The sequence below is a fragment of the Entelurus aequoreus genome, linkage group LG16 (genome assembly GCF_033978785.1).
Source record: "Entelurus aequoreus isolate RoL-2023_Sb linkage group LG16, RoL_Eaeq_v1.1, whole genome shotgun sequence".
Classification (NCBI taxonomy): Eukaryota; Metazoa; Chordata; class Actinopteri; order Syngnathiformes; family Syngnathidae; genus Entelurus; species Entelurus aequoreus.
The window spans coordinates 31975597-31991064 of NC_084746.1; the positions used below are offsets into that span (position 1 = coordinate 31975597).

General features: G+C 38.7%; 1 protein-coding gene across 3 annotated transcripts in view; it reads left to right on the forward strand.

The window, feature by feature from the left end:
• LOC133630849 (laminin subunit alpha-3-like) overlaps positions 1-15468 on the forward strand; it is a 288676-nt gene that overhangs the window by 103154 nt on the left and 170054 nt on the right. Inside the window, exons 7-8 of one of the 3 annotated variants that reach the window (XM_062022652.1) lie at positions 478-673; positions 9069-9221. In XM_062022652.1, the coding sequence (XP_061878636.1) occupies positions 478-673; positions 9069-9221 (349 nt within the window). Of the gene's footprint in view, positions 1-285; positions 674-9068; positions 9222-15468 lie in introns of those variants that run through there. The other 2 variants (XM_062022651.1, XM_062022654.1) reach the window with 2 other exon arrangements.

The following is a 15468-nucleotide window of genomic DNA, read 5'->3' on the forward strand; positions in this document are numbered from 1 at the left end:
ACAAGTTCACCAGCAGATGTCGCCAAATATTTAGTTTACACTATTAAGTCGTGACCCTCCTTTCTAAGATCACACTTTATTTAGGTCTTAAAATGGCCAAATAATTTGCAATCGTGTTTATTTTCAAATAAATTAAATAGAACGAAAGCTGACTTAATCAGAAAAGTGTATGGAAATCTTGATTGGAGACCTTTGCGCCAGCTCCCAAGCAGCCAGTCAGAAGTCGACACCTGAGAGCGTCAGCAGCGAGAGAGAAACCTCTTTGCACTTTTGACTTCAAGTCAAATTGAAAAACTGGACTTGAGGGCAAAGTATTCTATCGTGCAAAAAATGGCGCAGCACACCGCCTGCATGACGCGTCGCGTCTTCCCATGACCAAGACCCGCACCCAGGGAGCCTATCAATGTGGATCATGGAGAGAAGCCTGACCGGAGCTCATCTCCTCATCGCTGTCTATGTATCCGTTATTCCCTCCAGGTGCACGAATGGGCAGGAGTCCACTGACGGGCTGAGCGGTTTTAGTATGAGTCCACCTTACTTCAACCTGGCGCTTGGATCCAGGATCTCTGCGACAGCCACCTGCGGGAAGGATGACTTCGGAACGCCGAGGTCTGATTTGTACTGTAAACTTGTTGGAGGAGCCACCGCTGGAGTTCTCACTCACAATATACAAGTAAGATGATGCGTTCAAACATCATGCGTAAAATCAGCACCATTTATATGCATTATACCAGGGGTCGGCAACCCAAAACGTTGAAAGAGCCATATTGGACCAAAAATACAAAAAACAAATCTGTCTGGAGCCGCAAAAAATGAAAAGCCCCATATAAGTCTTATAATGAAGGCAACACATGACAGAAGTGTCTATATTAGCTATAATAGCCTTCTATCAAAATGACTATGTGTCGCAGGCTGAAGCAAATCTTTGTTGACAGAAATGTTGAAATATATTATTTATTGTACACATTTTTACAACATTAGAAACCATTAGTAAATCAGAGGCTACTTAGAAGGTGAGACAACTCCTGGAAATTACTGGCTTTTAAGCTAGACTAGACTTCCTTTTTATTGTCATTCACATTTGAACTTTACAGTACGGATAAGAACAAAATTTCATTGCATTAGCTGGTTGTAGTGCAGGATAAAAGAGCAATAAGGTGCAGATATAAATAAATAGATTACTGTACAGATAAATATATTGCACTTTTACACATGCATCCACGTTTATGGATGTATGTTATATTGTCTTTATATTCCAGCAAGTTAATCAATTTTTGGGGGGAATTGAGGGGATTATATTGATGCGTTCAAGAGCCTTATGGCCTGAGGGAAGAAGCTGTTACAGAACGGAGACTCTTTCTAGAGTCCAGCAGTGAAAACAGTCCTTGGTGGGGGTGGGAGGAGTCTCTACAGATTTTCTGAGCCCTGGTCAGGCAGTGGCTTTTTGCGATTTCCTTGATAGGAGGAAGAGGAGTCCTTATGATCTTTTCCGCCGTCCTCACCCCTGTCTGCAGAGACTTCCAGTCTGAGGCACTGCAGGCTCCAGTCCAGACAGAGATGCAGTTGGTCAGTAGGCTCTCTATAGTGCCTCTGTAGAATGTGGTGAGAATGGGGGGAGGGAGCTGTGCTCTTTTCATCCGACCATGGCCAAAGGTATAGATGTGTGTGTCCAAGTTAAGGCTGTCTTCTTTTAATATATTTATTACAATCTTTGGCAAGCTAGGTAATGTTTGCTGTGGTCTGGAACAACATGGTGTACAAACAACTATCTGAAATGCAGCCAATGTTACATACAGATAATGTGTCATGAGACATGCAAAACTAAATTATATACAAAGAGGATAAAAGTAAAGGATATTAAATGAGCGCAAATATACCTACAAATGGGGCATAATGATGCACTATGTAGATACAGCTAGCCTTAATAGCATGATAGCATTGATTAGCTTGTGCATTCACACACAGCATGAAACTTCTGGTGGACAAAATGAGACAAAGGAGTGGAAGATTTTACATGTAAACAAAATATTGCTTCACAGTCCCCACTGTGGTGAGTTCAAGAACCGCCGAAATTAGTAGGACAAAACGATGTTCACCAAATACTCTCATCAGTGAAGCATACACACAAACATATTAAACAGTGGGATTTCTAACAATTGGGAAGGTGTGTGTCATGTTTGTCCTCAAACAAAAACATACTAAAACAAAAAAAAGTATTTCCCCCACCTTTTTCCAATTTCAATACTTTTTAAAAAACGCTCCAGGGAGCCACTAGGTTGGCACTAAAAAGCCGCATGCGGCTCGAGAGCCGCAAGTTGCTGACCCCCGCATTATACCTTCACCATTTGTGGTGCTAAAGTACTCTTTTGGGAAACTACTTTTATACAATCAGTTTGTAACTGCCAGAAATCCTTAAGTTCACTCCATTGTTGGTGAAGGAAATAGCCTTCAGCTCTTGTGGACCATGGAGGGCTCTACATCACTTTATGAACAATACCAGTCCCACAATGAAACACACACGTCTCGCTACATAATGCCAACTTTTTAACAACAGCAGGGGTCCATTTCTGACCCTCTGGGGACAAACTAGACCCCACGTTTTGCATAGTTTGGTTGCATTGTGTCGTAAAGACATAATTGCGAGATATACAAAAGACCACAGATACAGTATTTCATCCCTCGCTTTCCCAGCAGCTTATCGTTGGACAATACAATAGAAATGAAACTTAGGAAAGGCTTTAGAGTAGTAAGTGTGCAACTTGTATCCATTAAAAATGAGTGAACACAAATAGACATTAGCGTGTAACTAGCCTTCTGCCCGAATGCAGCTGAGATAGGCTCCAGCACCCCCCGCAACTCCAAAAGGAACAAGCAGTAGAAAATGGATGGATGGATAGATGAGGCAATTCCTGAAGGAATTGCGTGTGAATACTCCAGTGTTGAAGTGAAATGCTGACAGAATGTAGTATGAATGTAAGAATAGTTTGAATGGTTTGAATGTTGAAGTTTGAAAAATTCATAATTAATTTTGAATGGGAAAAATGTCCCTAAAATCCTGGGAAATCTAGGAAATCTTGGAATGTTTTTTAATAATTGTTGAAGTAGAGCACACAATTCCTGAACAGGCCAAATAATTTGAAGTTGAAATGGTTTGAATCGGATGAAAAATGTGGAGTTTTGGAAATTTGAAAAATGTCCCATTCTTTTCAATGGGAATTTCAGTGAAATTTGGGAATTTCGGGAAATGCGGGAATTTTTTTGGAAATACAAAACAAATTCAATGTTCTTAATAAATGGTTGGTGTTGGAAATTTTAAAATCGGTCGAGAGATGTTGAAGTAGTAACATTTTTAATTGAGAAATGCTATTACAGAATTCCTTGAATTTCGGAGGGATATTTTTACAGTTCAAAAAACAACTTTGTTTTTTGTCCTGATTAAGAGGAATGATTTGACGGTGGAACAGTTGAAGTGGGTTGAAAAATGTGGAAGGAGCAGTCGACAGAAAAAAGGGTGGAAATAGGGTTTTAAGAAAATGGGAATTCTGGGAATTCCTGGAAAGTTTTTGAACTTGGAAAAAGGATAGTTTGAATGTCCAAGATGGTGGAATGTGTTGAAGGTGGAATGGTTTGAATCGGTTGAAAAATTTTGAATGGGAAAAAGTCCCTAAAAACTGTGAATTCTAGGAAATCCGGGATTTTTTAAAATATAATTGTTGAAGTAGAGCACACAATTCCTGACACGGCTGAATATTTTGAAGTTGGAACGGTTTGAATCGGATGAAAAATGTGGGAGTTTTGAAACTTTGAAAAATGTCCCATTCTTTTCAATGGGAATTTCATTGAAGTTTGGGAATTTCTGGAAAAACGGGAATCCCAGGAATTCCGCCTGCACAGACTGTGACAATGCTGACTCAGCAACATTTGTTGTTATATTATCTTCTATAGACTCTTATTTATATACTTGTTTGTTTCCTGTTCGTTTATGCTTACTTTCTGCTGTAACGTGGTTCCATCCACGCTTCTTAAACTTTACTAAGCACTTATTTCTTGGTGTTGTTTCTAGCAAGCTTAGCGGTTAGCTTAGCTGTAGCATGCCTGCTCCTGCTTGCTCTTGGTCTTGAACATGTTTACCCTTGTCCTCCAATGATAATGCTAATTGATAATAATACAAAGAAAAGTAGTTTATTTGCCACCATAAAGGTGATTATTATTACCTTAGCGGAGCGGCTCCACACTGTGTATGGAGACACATACTCAGCTGCTAACTTGTCAGCAGGAGGACTAAAAATAAATACAGTGTCAACCAAAAGGGATCGGCGTTTGTGATCGGCATTGAAAGGCATTATTTGACAATGAAGATCTGCCGATACTGATAGGTGGCACAACAGTGTCTAAATTGTGTGTGAGTACCATTTTTATTTAACACTGCCTTAAACCTCTTGGGCGTGGAACTCACCAGGACCACACAGGTTGTTACTAATTCTCTTCCACTATGACATCACTTGCTCTCCGCCACCTTCCTTCTTTCTGCTTAAAGATGCTCCACAAGTGCCGAATTACCGTTGGTTCCACAGGGGCTGCAATATTTCGTCCAAAAATACACGTCATATTTTTCTCTAAAAACTAAATTTTTGATTTAAAAAAACACTTTTATTAGTATGAACATCTAATATTTTTCTCCTTACTTTATGCATGTTTTTAATTGTTTTTTTGGTGTATTCTTTTCCAACAATGTGCCACAGGTCTATAAAAAAGCTGCTTTCCAAAACTTCCACAAACACCACTGGTTTACTTATTTCACTAAGGAGGCAAGCTGTGGCCAAATGATGGAAGATTGTCTCTGAGCTCTGTCTTCTTAGCACTTATAGCAGTGATTAAGGTTGCTTTTCACACTTGTGGAGGTTTTGTCGGGCTTGTGGAGCAAATGCTCCCTTTTTTGTGATTACTGAATAAATGCACGACACAAGACACACTTCTCTCTTTCATTTGTCGCCACAAATAAAAGAATATGCGGGAAACGTTGACGTGTGTGTGGACCCCACAGATATAGAGTGGGAAATTGATTTAAAAATTAGTTTTTTAAAATAGTCACAATTGAAAAATCCGATTAAAATTTGAAACTGAAATAGATGAGTACATTCCTAAAGGAATTGTGTGTGAATGCTGACATAATGTAGTTTGAATGTAAGAATAGTTTGAATGTTGAAATGGTTTGAATGTTAAAGAGTTTGAATTTCCAGGAAAAACGGAATTTGGTTTGGAACTTGGGAAAGTGTTAGTTGGATGAGTGGAATGTGTTGAAGGTGGAATGGTTTGAATCGATTGAAAAAGGTGCGAATTGTGGAAGTTTAAAAAATGGACAATTCATTTTGAATGGGGAAAATGTCCCTGAAAACTGTGAATTCTTGAAAATCCGGGATTTTTAAAAAATTGTTGAAGTAGAGCACACAATTTTGAAAACGATGAATATTTTGGAGTTAAAACAGTTTGAATCGGATGAAAAATGTGGGAATTGTGGAACTTTGAAAAATGTCCCATTCATTTCAATGGGAATTTCATGGAAATTTCGGGAAAAGCGGGAATATTTTTGGAAAATGTTAAAAGACTTGAATGTTCTGAGGGAGTTGAAATGGTTGGTGTTGGAATATTTCAAATCGGTCGAGAAATGTTGAAGTAGTAACATTTTTAATTGAGAAACGGTTTTCAGGAATTTCGGGAAAACCGGGAATTTTTCCAGTTAAAAAAATAACTTTGTTTTTTGTCCTGATTAAGAGGAATGTTTTGACGATGGAACGGTAGAAGTGGGTTGTAAATGTGGAAGGAGTATTTGCCAGAAAAAAGGGTGAAAAATGTTTTGAAAAAAAGGAAATTCTGACAATTACTGTAATTATTTTGAAATTGGAAAAATAATAGTTTGAATGTCCAGGATGAGTGGAATATGTTGAAGGTGGAGTGGTTTGAATCGGTTGAAAAATGTGGAAATGGTGGAAGTTTGAAAAATGGCCAATTCATTTTGAATGGGAAAAATGTCCCGGCAAACCTGGAATTCTGAGAATTCCAGAAAAATCTAGGAATTTTTGGAATTTGTCAAGAGAAAGCCCGCGATTCCCATATAGGCTGAACAGTTGGAAGTTGGAACGGTTTGAATTGGATGAAAAATGTGGAAGGTAGAGAGAGCGCGCCAAAATCTGGAGAATGATAAATGATAAATAGATTAATTTTGGTGTAGAAAACCATATGCCCCTAGGTTCAACATACTCGGCCACTCAATCAGCTTCAGCTTTCTCAGCAAGGCTCTTGTCATGTTGGAGGTGTGTTTGGGCTCTTTATCATGTTGGAAAATTGCCATGCAACCCCTTTTCCCAACGGAAGAAGAGATGACGTTCTGCTTCACATATCACACCCAATTCATGTTTTAGTGTCTCCGTGAACCACAGCGCCGCACGCCACTGTGCCGTTCAGCCTCAGGTCATGACGCTTCCTCCACCAGGCTTGACTGTATGCGAGACACATTTACCTCTCACATTTATCACTCCCAAGGTTTTCCAAGTTTCATTTTTATATAATATTGTAATAAAAATGGTTGTCTCTGTGGAATACTCTTCAGGGGTACCCAAACTTTTTAAATTAGGGGCTACATTTGGTTAAAAAAAATTGGCAGCATGAGAAGTATCTATATTGTAAAGTAAATCCACAAAGCAGATGGGCATTTCTATCAACAATATGATTTGCCTAAGCAACTGGACAGGACAGATTAAAAAAAAGAATCTGTGGGCCAGATTTTGAACGCTGATCTAATTGAAGGTTAGGCTTATGTGCACTTTTTCAAAAATGACTCCATTTCCGTCCCTCAAAGTACTAAACCCAAAACCAGTGAAGTTGGCACGTTGTGTAAATCGTAAATAAAAACAGAATACAATGATTTGCAAATCCTTTTCAACTTATATTCAATTGAATATACTGCAAAGACAAGATATTTAATGTTCGAACTTTTTTCGTAATTTTTTTTTTGCAAATAATCATTAAGTTAGAATTTAATGGCAGCAACACATTGCAAACAAGTTGGCGCAGGGGCATTTTTACAACTGTGTTACATGGCCTTTTGGTAAATAAAAACAGAATACATCGATTTGCAAATCCTTTTCAACCTATATTCAATTGAATAGACTGCAAAGACAAGATACTTAACGTTTGAACTGGTAAACTTTGTTATTTTTTGCAAATATTAGCTCATTTGGAATTTGATGCCTGCAACATGTTTAAAAAAAGCTGGCACAAGTGGCAAAAAAGACTGAGAAAGTTGCTGAAAGGTACATACAGGCTTTGGAGCAACATATGTTGCCATTCAAGCAAGGTCTTTTTCATGGACACCCCTGCTTATTTCAGCAAGACAATGCCAAGCCACATTCTGCATGTGTTACAACAGCGTGACTTTGTAGTAAAAGAGTGTGGGTACTAGACTGGCCTGCCTGTAGTCCAGACCTGTCTCCCATTGAAAACATTTGGCGCATTATGAAGCCTAAAATACCACAACTGAGACCCCGGACTGTTGAGCAACTTAAGCTGAACATTGAGCAAGAATGGGAAAGAATTCCACCTGAAAAGCTTCAAATATTGGTCTCCTCAGTTCCCAAACGTTTACTGAGTGTTGTTAAAAGGAAAGGCCATGTAACACAGTGGTAAAAATGCTGCTTTGCCAACTTTTTTGCAATGTGTTGCTGCCATTAAATTGTAATGATTACTTGCCAAAAAAAACCAGAGTGTCTCACTTCAAAGATGAAATATCTTGTCTTTGCAGTCTATTCAATCGGAATTCAAAGGATTTGCAAATCATTGTATTCTGTTTTTAGTTACGATTTACACAACGTTCCAACTTCACTGGTTTTGGGTTTTGTATAATAGTACTGCATTTTCTAGGCGATATTGAAGCACAATCTTGTCAACAAGCTACTTTTAGCATGTTGAAGGTGTGCTCTGGGAGGTGCTGCGATGTTATGATGGTTCGTCTGGAATGGTCCAGGCGCAAGAAAATGCATATTGTAAGACATATATAAGGTCTAATATATATTTCCTATATGTAAAAACTTACACCATAAAAAACGGCACCCAACACTAAAACAAATCCAAATTTCTTTTAATCACAGCAGTTATAACATTATAAAATAATATTGCTGAATAGGCAATATGTCTAATATTTTCACTTCTGACTGTCTAAATATGTTGACACGCACACAGACGGAATGTTGTGATCCTCAATCGCCAGGACGATCGCCTCTTCTCACAGTCATTTGTGCTTAACCGTGCTAGTTTTTCAAATGTACTAAACATAGACGCAAAACAGTGGTCGCAGAACAGTTGTGAGTGCTAAATAATTATATTTGCATCTTCTCCTCCCAATATTGTAGATGTTTTGATGATCAAAATTTATTTTGCATATACATAAAGACAGACACGCTAAATGAATTGTTAATTAAAGGGACGCAATTCCCTGCGCACAAACTTAGAAGATTAGCTTTGCGCGCGCTATCAAGTTTGTTTACGGTACGGTAGACATTGCACACAATCAAATTATTTTGTATTTCGACACAATCTTTCCGCTCAGGAAAAGTTAAAGTACCACTGATAGTCACAAACACCCATTCCCTTGTTCCACCCGCTGGGAGGTGAGGGGAGCAGCGAGCAGCAGCGGTGGCCCAATCGGGAATCATTTTTGGTGATTTAACCCCCAAATCCAACCCTTGATGCTGAGTGCCAAGCAGGGAGGTAATGGGTCCCATTTTTATAGTCTTTGGTATGACTCGGCCGGGGTTTGAACTCACGACCTACCGATCTCAGGGGGGACACTCTGAGCAGGCAAACTATGGAAGTAGAAGTAATCCATTCAATTGGGGGTCAACATGTCAACAAGTAGCATGTTTTCACATTCGTAATTAAGTGTAATAGTAAGTTAACTACTATTACAAGTCACTTTTTTGGTCACGACAAAAAGCCAAATAAAAAGCTAAAGTATTCACAGGCAGTGTTGACTGTTGAGTTTGTGTCCTAACCTACTATTTGTAAACGGCCAGGGCCAGTTCTGCAACTACTGCAATGCCGCTGACCCAAGCAAAGCCCACCCGGTGACCAACGCCATCGACGGGACGGAGCGCTGGTGGCAGAGTCCTCCTCTGTCCAAAGGGCTGGGCTACAATGAGATCAACGTCACTCTGGATCTGGGACAGGTATGTTGAACACATCTTATTGACTCATCTGCCTTATGTTGATGCTCATTTCGCTGCTTGTGGTGGAACATTTCCATTCATTTCTAGTTTTTTTTTAGGCTAAAGGTGTTGAGTGCTAGTTTTGATTTTGAGCGTCGTCAGCTCATGCAGTGGTCGATCATGTGAATAATGCTCAATGGGATGCTTGCCAGGATTCAGGTTTACGCCCCCGTGGCTGGAAAATATGCTTCCATCACAACCCGTGGCAGGAGTTTGGCTCACGGCCTGTTAAATTTTGCACCTCATGCCCAATTATCCACTGTGTGGAATTCTCTAAAAGGTGAGCACGGAGGCCTGGCTGTTGTTTTTCACTCTACCAGTTGCCACCTAGTGTGTCGCTGGCTTTTCAATGTCCATGTTTTTAGACAGCTGAGCAAAGACCCCCGCCCCCCGCATATCTAAATATAATACGCACACATGCGGATGGACGCGTGCAGGGCCTTTGGGGAGGACGCCTGGTTTTATTACGTGGTAATTCTCTGTGTATTTGGGAGCGTTACACTGCATTAAAGGACATGGCGAGATCTATGACTTGCTACTAGGCTGTCGCCTGTCTCTACCGCACACATGTGTTGCTCACATTTGGCTTTTTAACAGTGAAGTGAAGTGAATTACATTTATATAGCGCTTTTTCTCAAGTGACTCAAAGCGCTTTACATTGTGAAACCCAATATCTAAGTTACATTTAAACCAGTGTGGGTGGCACTGGGAGCAGGTGGGTAAAGTGTCTTGCCCAAGGACACAACGGCAGGGACTAGGATGGCGGAAGCGGGAATCGAACCTGCAACCCTCAAGTTGCTGGCACGGCCACTCTACCAACCGAGCTATACCGCCCAGCATCCCTTTATACGAGCATGGGTGTAACAAATGTCCATCTGACGCCATTGCATTTTTTTTCCTGCGTGTTCAACGCAAATATTGAGATATGGAGTTTTCTATTTGTGTCTTAAAGCAACAGTAAGGGATACAGTAGTATTTGCAACCGGGCTGTCCTACAGTTGTGACGTGTCATTGCTTTTTTTTGGTCATTGTGCTAAAAATTTATCCTAAAATGCATTTTTTGATTAATTAAGTGAATAAAATCAGTTAGATGCAACAAGAGAGGTGTCCTACCTGGTCCACTAACTATACTTCTGAAGCTACAATGGAACCTCTGTAGTTGAACACGTTTCAACACTCAGGGCCCTGGTTAATTTTATTCGGAGGTTACTCCCATTTTTTCATACTTTTTTGTGTTAAGCAATGTTTGTACCATTTATAAATTATTATTATATTAATATTGTAATATATAATTGTGTGAATGTTCCAATGCATTCACACATATGCGTGGCGAAGTTGGTAGAGTGGCCGTGCCAGCAATCGGAGGGTTGCTGGTTACTGGGGTTCAATCCCCACCTTCTACCATCCTAGTCACGTCCGTTGTGTCCTTGGGCAAGACACTTCACCCTTGCTCCTGATATGTGCTGGTAGCGCCTTGCATGGCAGCTCCCTCCATCAGTGTGTGAATGGGTGAATGTGGAAATACTGTCAAAGCGCTTTGAGTACCTTGAAGGTAGAAAAGCGCTATACAAGTATAACCCATGTATCATGTACATGTATATGGTTTTCTACAACAAAATTCATCAATTTATTCAACTTCTTCTCCAGATTTTGGTGCGCTCTACCTTCCACATTTTTCACCTGATTCAAACCGTTCCAACTTCAAACTGTTCAGCCTATTCGGGGAATCGAAGGCTTTCCCTTGACTAATTCCCAGATTTCCCAGAATTCCAGGTTTTCCGGGACATTTTTCCCATTTAAAATGAATTGGCCATTTTTCAAACTTCCACCATTTCCACATTTTTCAACTGATTCAAACCATGCCACCTTCAACATATTCCACTCATCCTGGAAATTCAAACTATAATTTTTCCAAGTTAGAAAAAATTCCAGGAATTCCCAGAATTCCCTTTTTTCAAACCCTTTTTTTTACCCTTTATTCTGGTGACTACTCATTCCACATTTTTCAACCCACTTCAACCGTTCCACCGTCCAATCATTCCTCTTAATCAGGACAAAAACGAAGTTGTTTTTTGAACTGGAAATATTCCCGGTTTTCCCGAAATTCCTGAAATTCCTTAATACCATTTCTCAATTAAAAATGTTACCACTTCAACATTTCTCGACCGATTTGAAAAATTCCAACACCAACCATTTCAACTCATTCAGAACATTCAAGTCCTTTAACGTTTTCCAAAAAATTCACGCTTTTCCCGAAATTCCCAAATTTCCATGAAATTCCCATTGAAAAGAATGGGACATTTTTCAAAGTTCCACAATTCCCACATTTTTTATCCGATTCAAACTGTTCCAACTCCAAAATTTTCAGCCTGTTCAAAATTGTGTGCAAAATAACAAATATAGTAATAATAATGATAATATATAATAACTTCAATTATCAAGACTTTCTGCCTCAATTACCACCTCAGACGGAACCCATTATGGCTAGCTCACAAGACCAGTGCATTAACGCTGTGCGCCACAGGCATACTGACAATGCCAAGGGAAAACTGCGATTATATCCTTAACGGTGACGGAATAGGAAGAGGATAGGAATTAGTTTGCAGTAAAATTTCTATACGCTCTGACCTGCGTATAGGCAGGGGCGCCCCTGATGCCACTGGTTGACATCCAAGTTGTTCTAAAACAATCAAAAGGCTGTAATGTAAAGATTATTAATTAGTTTTCTGTCGTAAAACCTTAAAGAGGGTTTTTGCAACTTGTTCACAATTTGATGTTATCATCAAAGCGGCCTGACAGAAGCATTGGAAATTGACAAAGAATATTTGAAGTCTTGAAGATGGAACAGGAAGGTGTTGGCAGAGCAATGCTGTGACGTAGTGTTTTTTTTTATAGGCATTGCTGCTTGCCAATGTCTGCTAGTCCAAATTTGACTTTTCAGGAACACTCTGGTTGCTTTGTGGGTGTATTATAAAAAGGATAATTTATATTGTCAGGAAGCCTGGAAGCAGCTGAATAAGTTCTGTGGTTTCTTTCAAGACCAAGCAGGTGGCTTTTTTCAATACAGCTGCCTTTAGATCAATTAGATAATGGCACTGTTGATATACGCTGAGGTTCAAAGGTTTTTTTTTTCTTCTTCTTTTTCTTAAGCGGTTTCCGCTGATCCTATGAATAAAAATGTGATGGTCTGCCAAGTGTATAGAAACACATATTTCCAACTATTAGTGTTTGGTTATTTATATGATTCTATCTGGGGCATCAGTTGAAAACAGAGCAAAGGAAAGAAGAAAACATGAGGGGAATGTACAGATTGGACCTTTGAACCGCAGTATGTGCCATACAGTGATATCTCTCAGGTACTTCCTGGATACAGGCCAACCATTTCTTCCTGTAGAAAATAATTCAAGTAGAAAAAAAATCAGTTCTCGGGTCAAACTGTTGCTATTATAAAACCTTTATTAACTATACAGGTAATATTTAATTATATTAAAATCACGGCATTAAAACTAAAAAATAAAGACAACTTCAGATTGTTTTCTTTGTCTTATTTTGGCCAAAAACAGAACAAACACATTCTGAAAATATTACAATAAAAATATAGAAAAAATACCGGCAGCAGTAAAGTTTAATCCATGAAAGAAAGAAGAAAGTGAATGAATGTTTATAACTGAATACATTTACATGTGCATAAAAATGTGTTTTCTTTTGTATTATTTTTTTAAATGAATTAAGTAACGTTTATGACAACCTTTTTCCAAAACACAATATAGAATGTGAGATATAACAGGATAATGCATACATTTATCATTTGTTTTCAAAACGCTTACAAAAAAGTGGGACCCCATAAATTTACTGTGGGACCTCATTTTTATGACTTGATGGGGTCCCTAAGACCCCATTTTGAAAATTCCTAGCGCCAACACTGATGGAGTATTGGTGCATGCAAGGCGGCTGTGGCCTGTGGCCAGTTCTAATACTAATCAAATATCATCCCGGGGGCCATAGATAATTAATTTGAGTGCCGGATCTGGCCCGCGAGCCTTGACTTTGATACCTATGGTATAGATACTATCAATATTTAGATCAATACAGATATGGACCATGTTTATTCATGCAAGATTTCAGGCTTGGAGGACTTTGAATGTGGCTCATTGATTGGACAGAGTCGTTATCTGTGTGCTGTGTTGTGTTGATATTATTGTAGCAGACCAAACACACTGCTTGATTGTTTTTATTTTTATGTGTGGAGTCTGTTACAAATTACAAATTAATCTCTTTAACTGTTTTTACGTGTTGGTACCTGTGTATTTGAGATCCCCTAGTCTTGAAAATGTGAAAGCAAACCTTGGAGGCATGGTGGAGATATATATAAAACAATCTTGCCTTCTTCCATACTTGCTCCAAACGAGCCGTTTGGAATTTTGGGCAGTTGTGACTTATTTTGCCTTAGTTACATAAGCAGTTACATCAGAGGTTTACCCAAAGAGCTTTGCGCAAGTCCATCATTTTTATACAGTTGTAATCCAAAGTTGTGGTCAATAAGTTCCTTATTTTTCTCTATCTTCTACCATGAATTGATTAACGTGGACCCCTGAAAAACTTATTTGGGTGTAACCATTTATTGTACGAAACATGTACTGTACTGTGCAATCTACTAATACAAGTTTCAATCAATTTGGGGCCGAAGTTATACTTTTTAGCGCTTCCATATTAAATCTACTGACAGGTATAACTTAGAATTATGTTCTACTTTGTATTAGAAAAGGCAACAGCAGAGGATTTTAGCATGGAGAACAAGAACACACGTCTTTTTTTTGTGCATTCTAAACATTAAAAATAATTTAACAAAAGGTGGCTAACAATGCAGCAAAAGAGGATAAACCAATATTGCCTCTAAAACGCTCTAAAAACATCTAAAACTACCAAAACACTCCATTTACATGTTGTAACATGCATATTAACAAAGCTGGAGGGACATTGTAATTGTAAGAGCTAACACCGCCTAACTATTTCTCTGACATCGTGACACATCGTCTTGCTAATAATATTGGTTGTGACCCACCATAAGATAAAGAAGAAGCTTGAGCTGCATCAGCTGTATTGCCTTCGGGTTTGGATAAAAAAAATTCTAGGTAATAAATCATGTGTCTCACCTGTATGGTAGAAATTTGTGGCACAAAGCCGGGAATTTGGTTAAATTTGAAAATCTACACGCTACTAACTTGATACTATATCACTCTCATCAAATGAAATGCATAACAACGAAAATCGTTGCTATGCGCGCCGTGAAATGAATGGGCCCAAGAAAGTAGTTTTGGTAATACTTAAAATGAGCAAAATACCTAAATATTACATGTTATCATGAATGTGCCTGTTACTACATTACATACTGTATATACTTCCATCATGTATACAACACGTCCTTGGAGGTTTTTTAGAGGGCTGTATAGGCAGGACAGCTCAAATCCCCTTTACCTCCATTGCTAGCTGCCTCTGACGAGCAGTTTTTTATATTTACAGTACACAGAAAAGTGTTCTTGACTCACATAAAAATTATGATTGATGGGCAAAATTTCCCCCCAAAAGTGCAGTTCCCCTTTAAGATTTATTTGTACCAGCCTTAACTGCCTTATTGCCTTTTTAGCCCAATCAGTCACAAAGTACAAAATTAATTTAACCGTAATTAGTACCTTGATAACTAATGACTATGTAGGGCTAAATGGCTTGTTCAGACTTCAAAATTGTGTCCACATGTCACGGGTGATCTACTAAGACTGCGTGTACAATTGATAACGAGTACAAAGGTGGTGTAGACTGCCCTATAAAAATTCAGTTTTTGCATGTACACAAAATGTCACCATGGAGACACTCATTTCCTTCCACATTTATGGCATCATATAGCACTAATATATTATGTACCACCTTTTCTAGGATAAATTGAAGCAACAGAACCTATTTTCTAGCACCCTGAAGGTGCACTCTGGGATGTGCTGAGGTGTTGTGATGGTGCGTCTGGATACTTTGCGATTTTTTTCATAGTGATATAATATTCACTAATATATTTCTCATAGGACAATAAATACATAAAAATACTCGCCAGCAGTTGTAATATGTCCCTAAAGTCACCCAGCAGCTAAAATTGTAAAAACAATTTTTTTTAAATTAAATTACTGTATTTTTCGGATTATAAATCAAATTTTTTTTCATA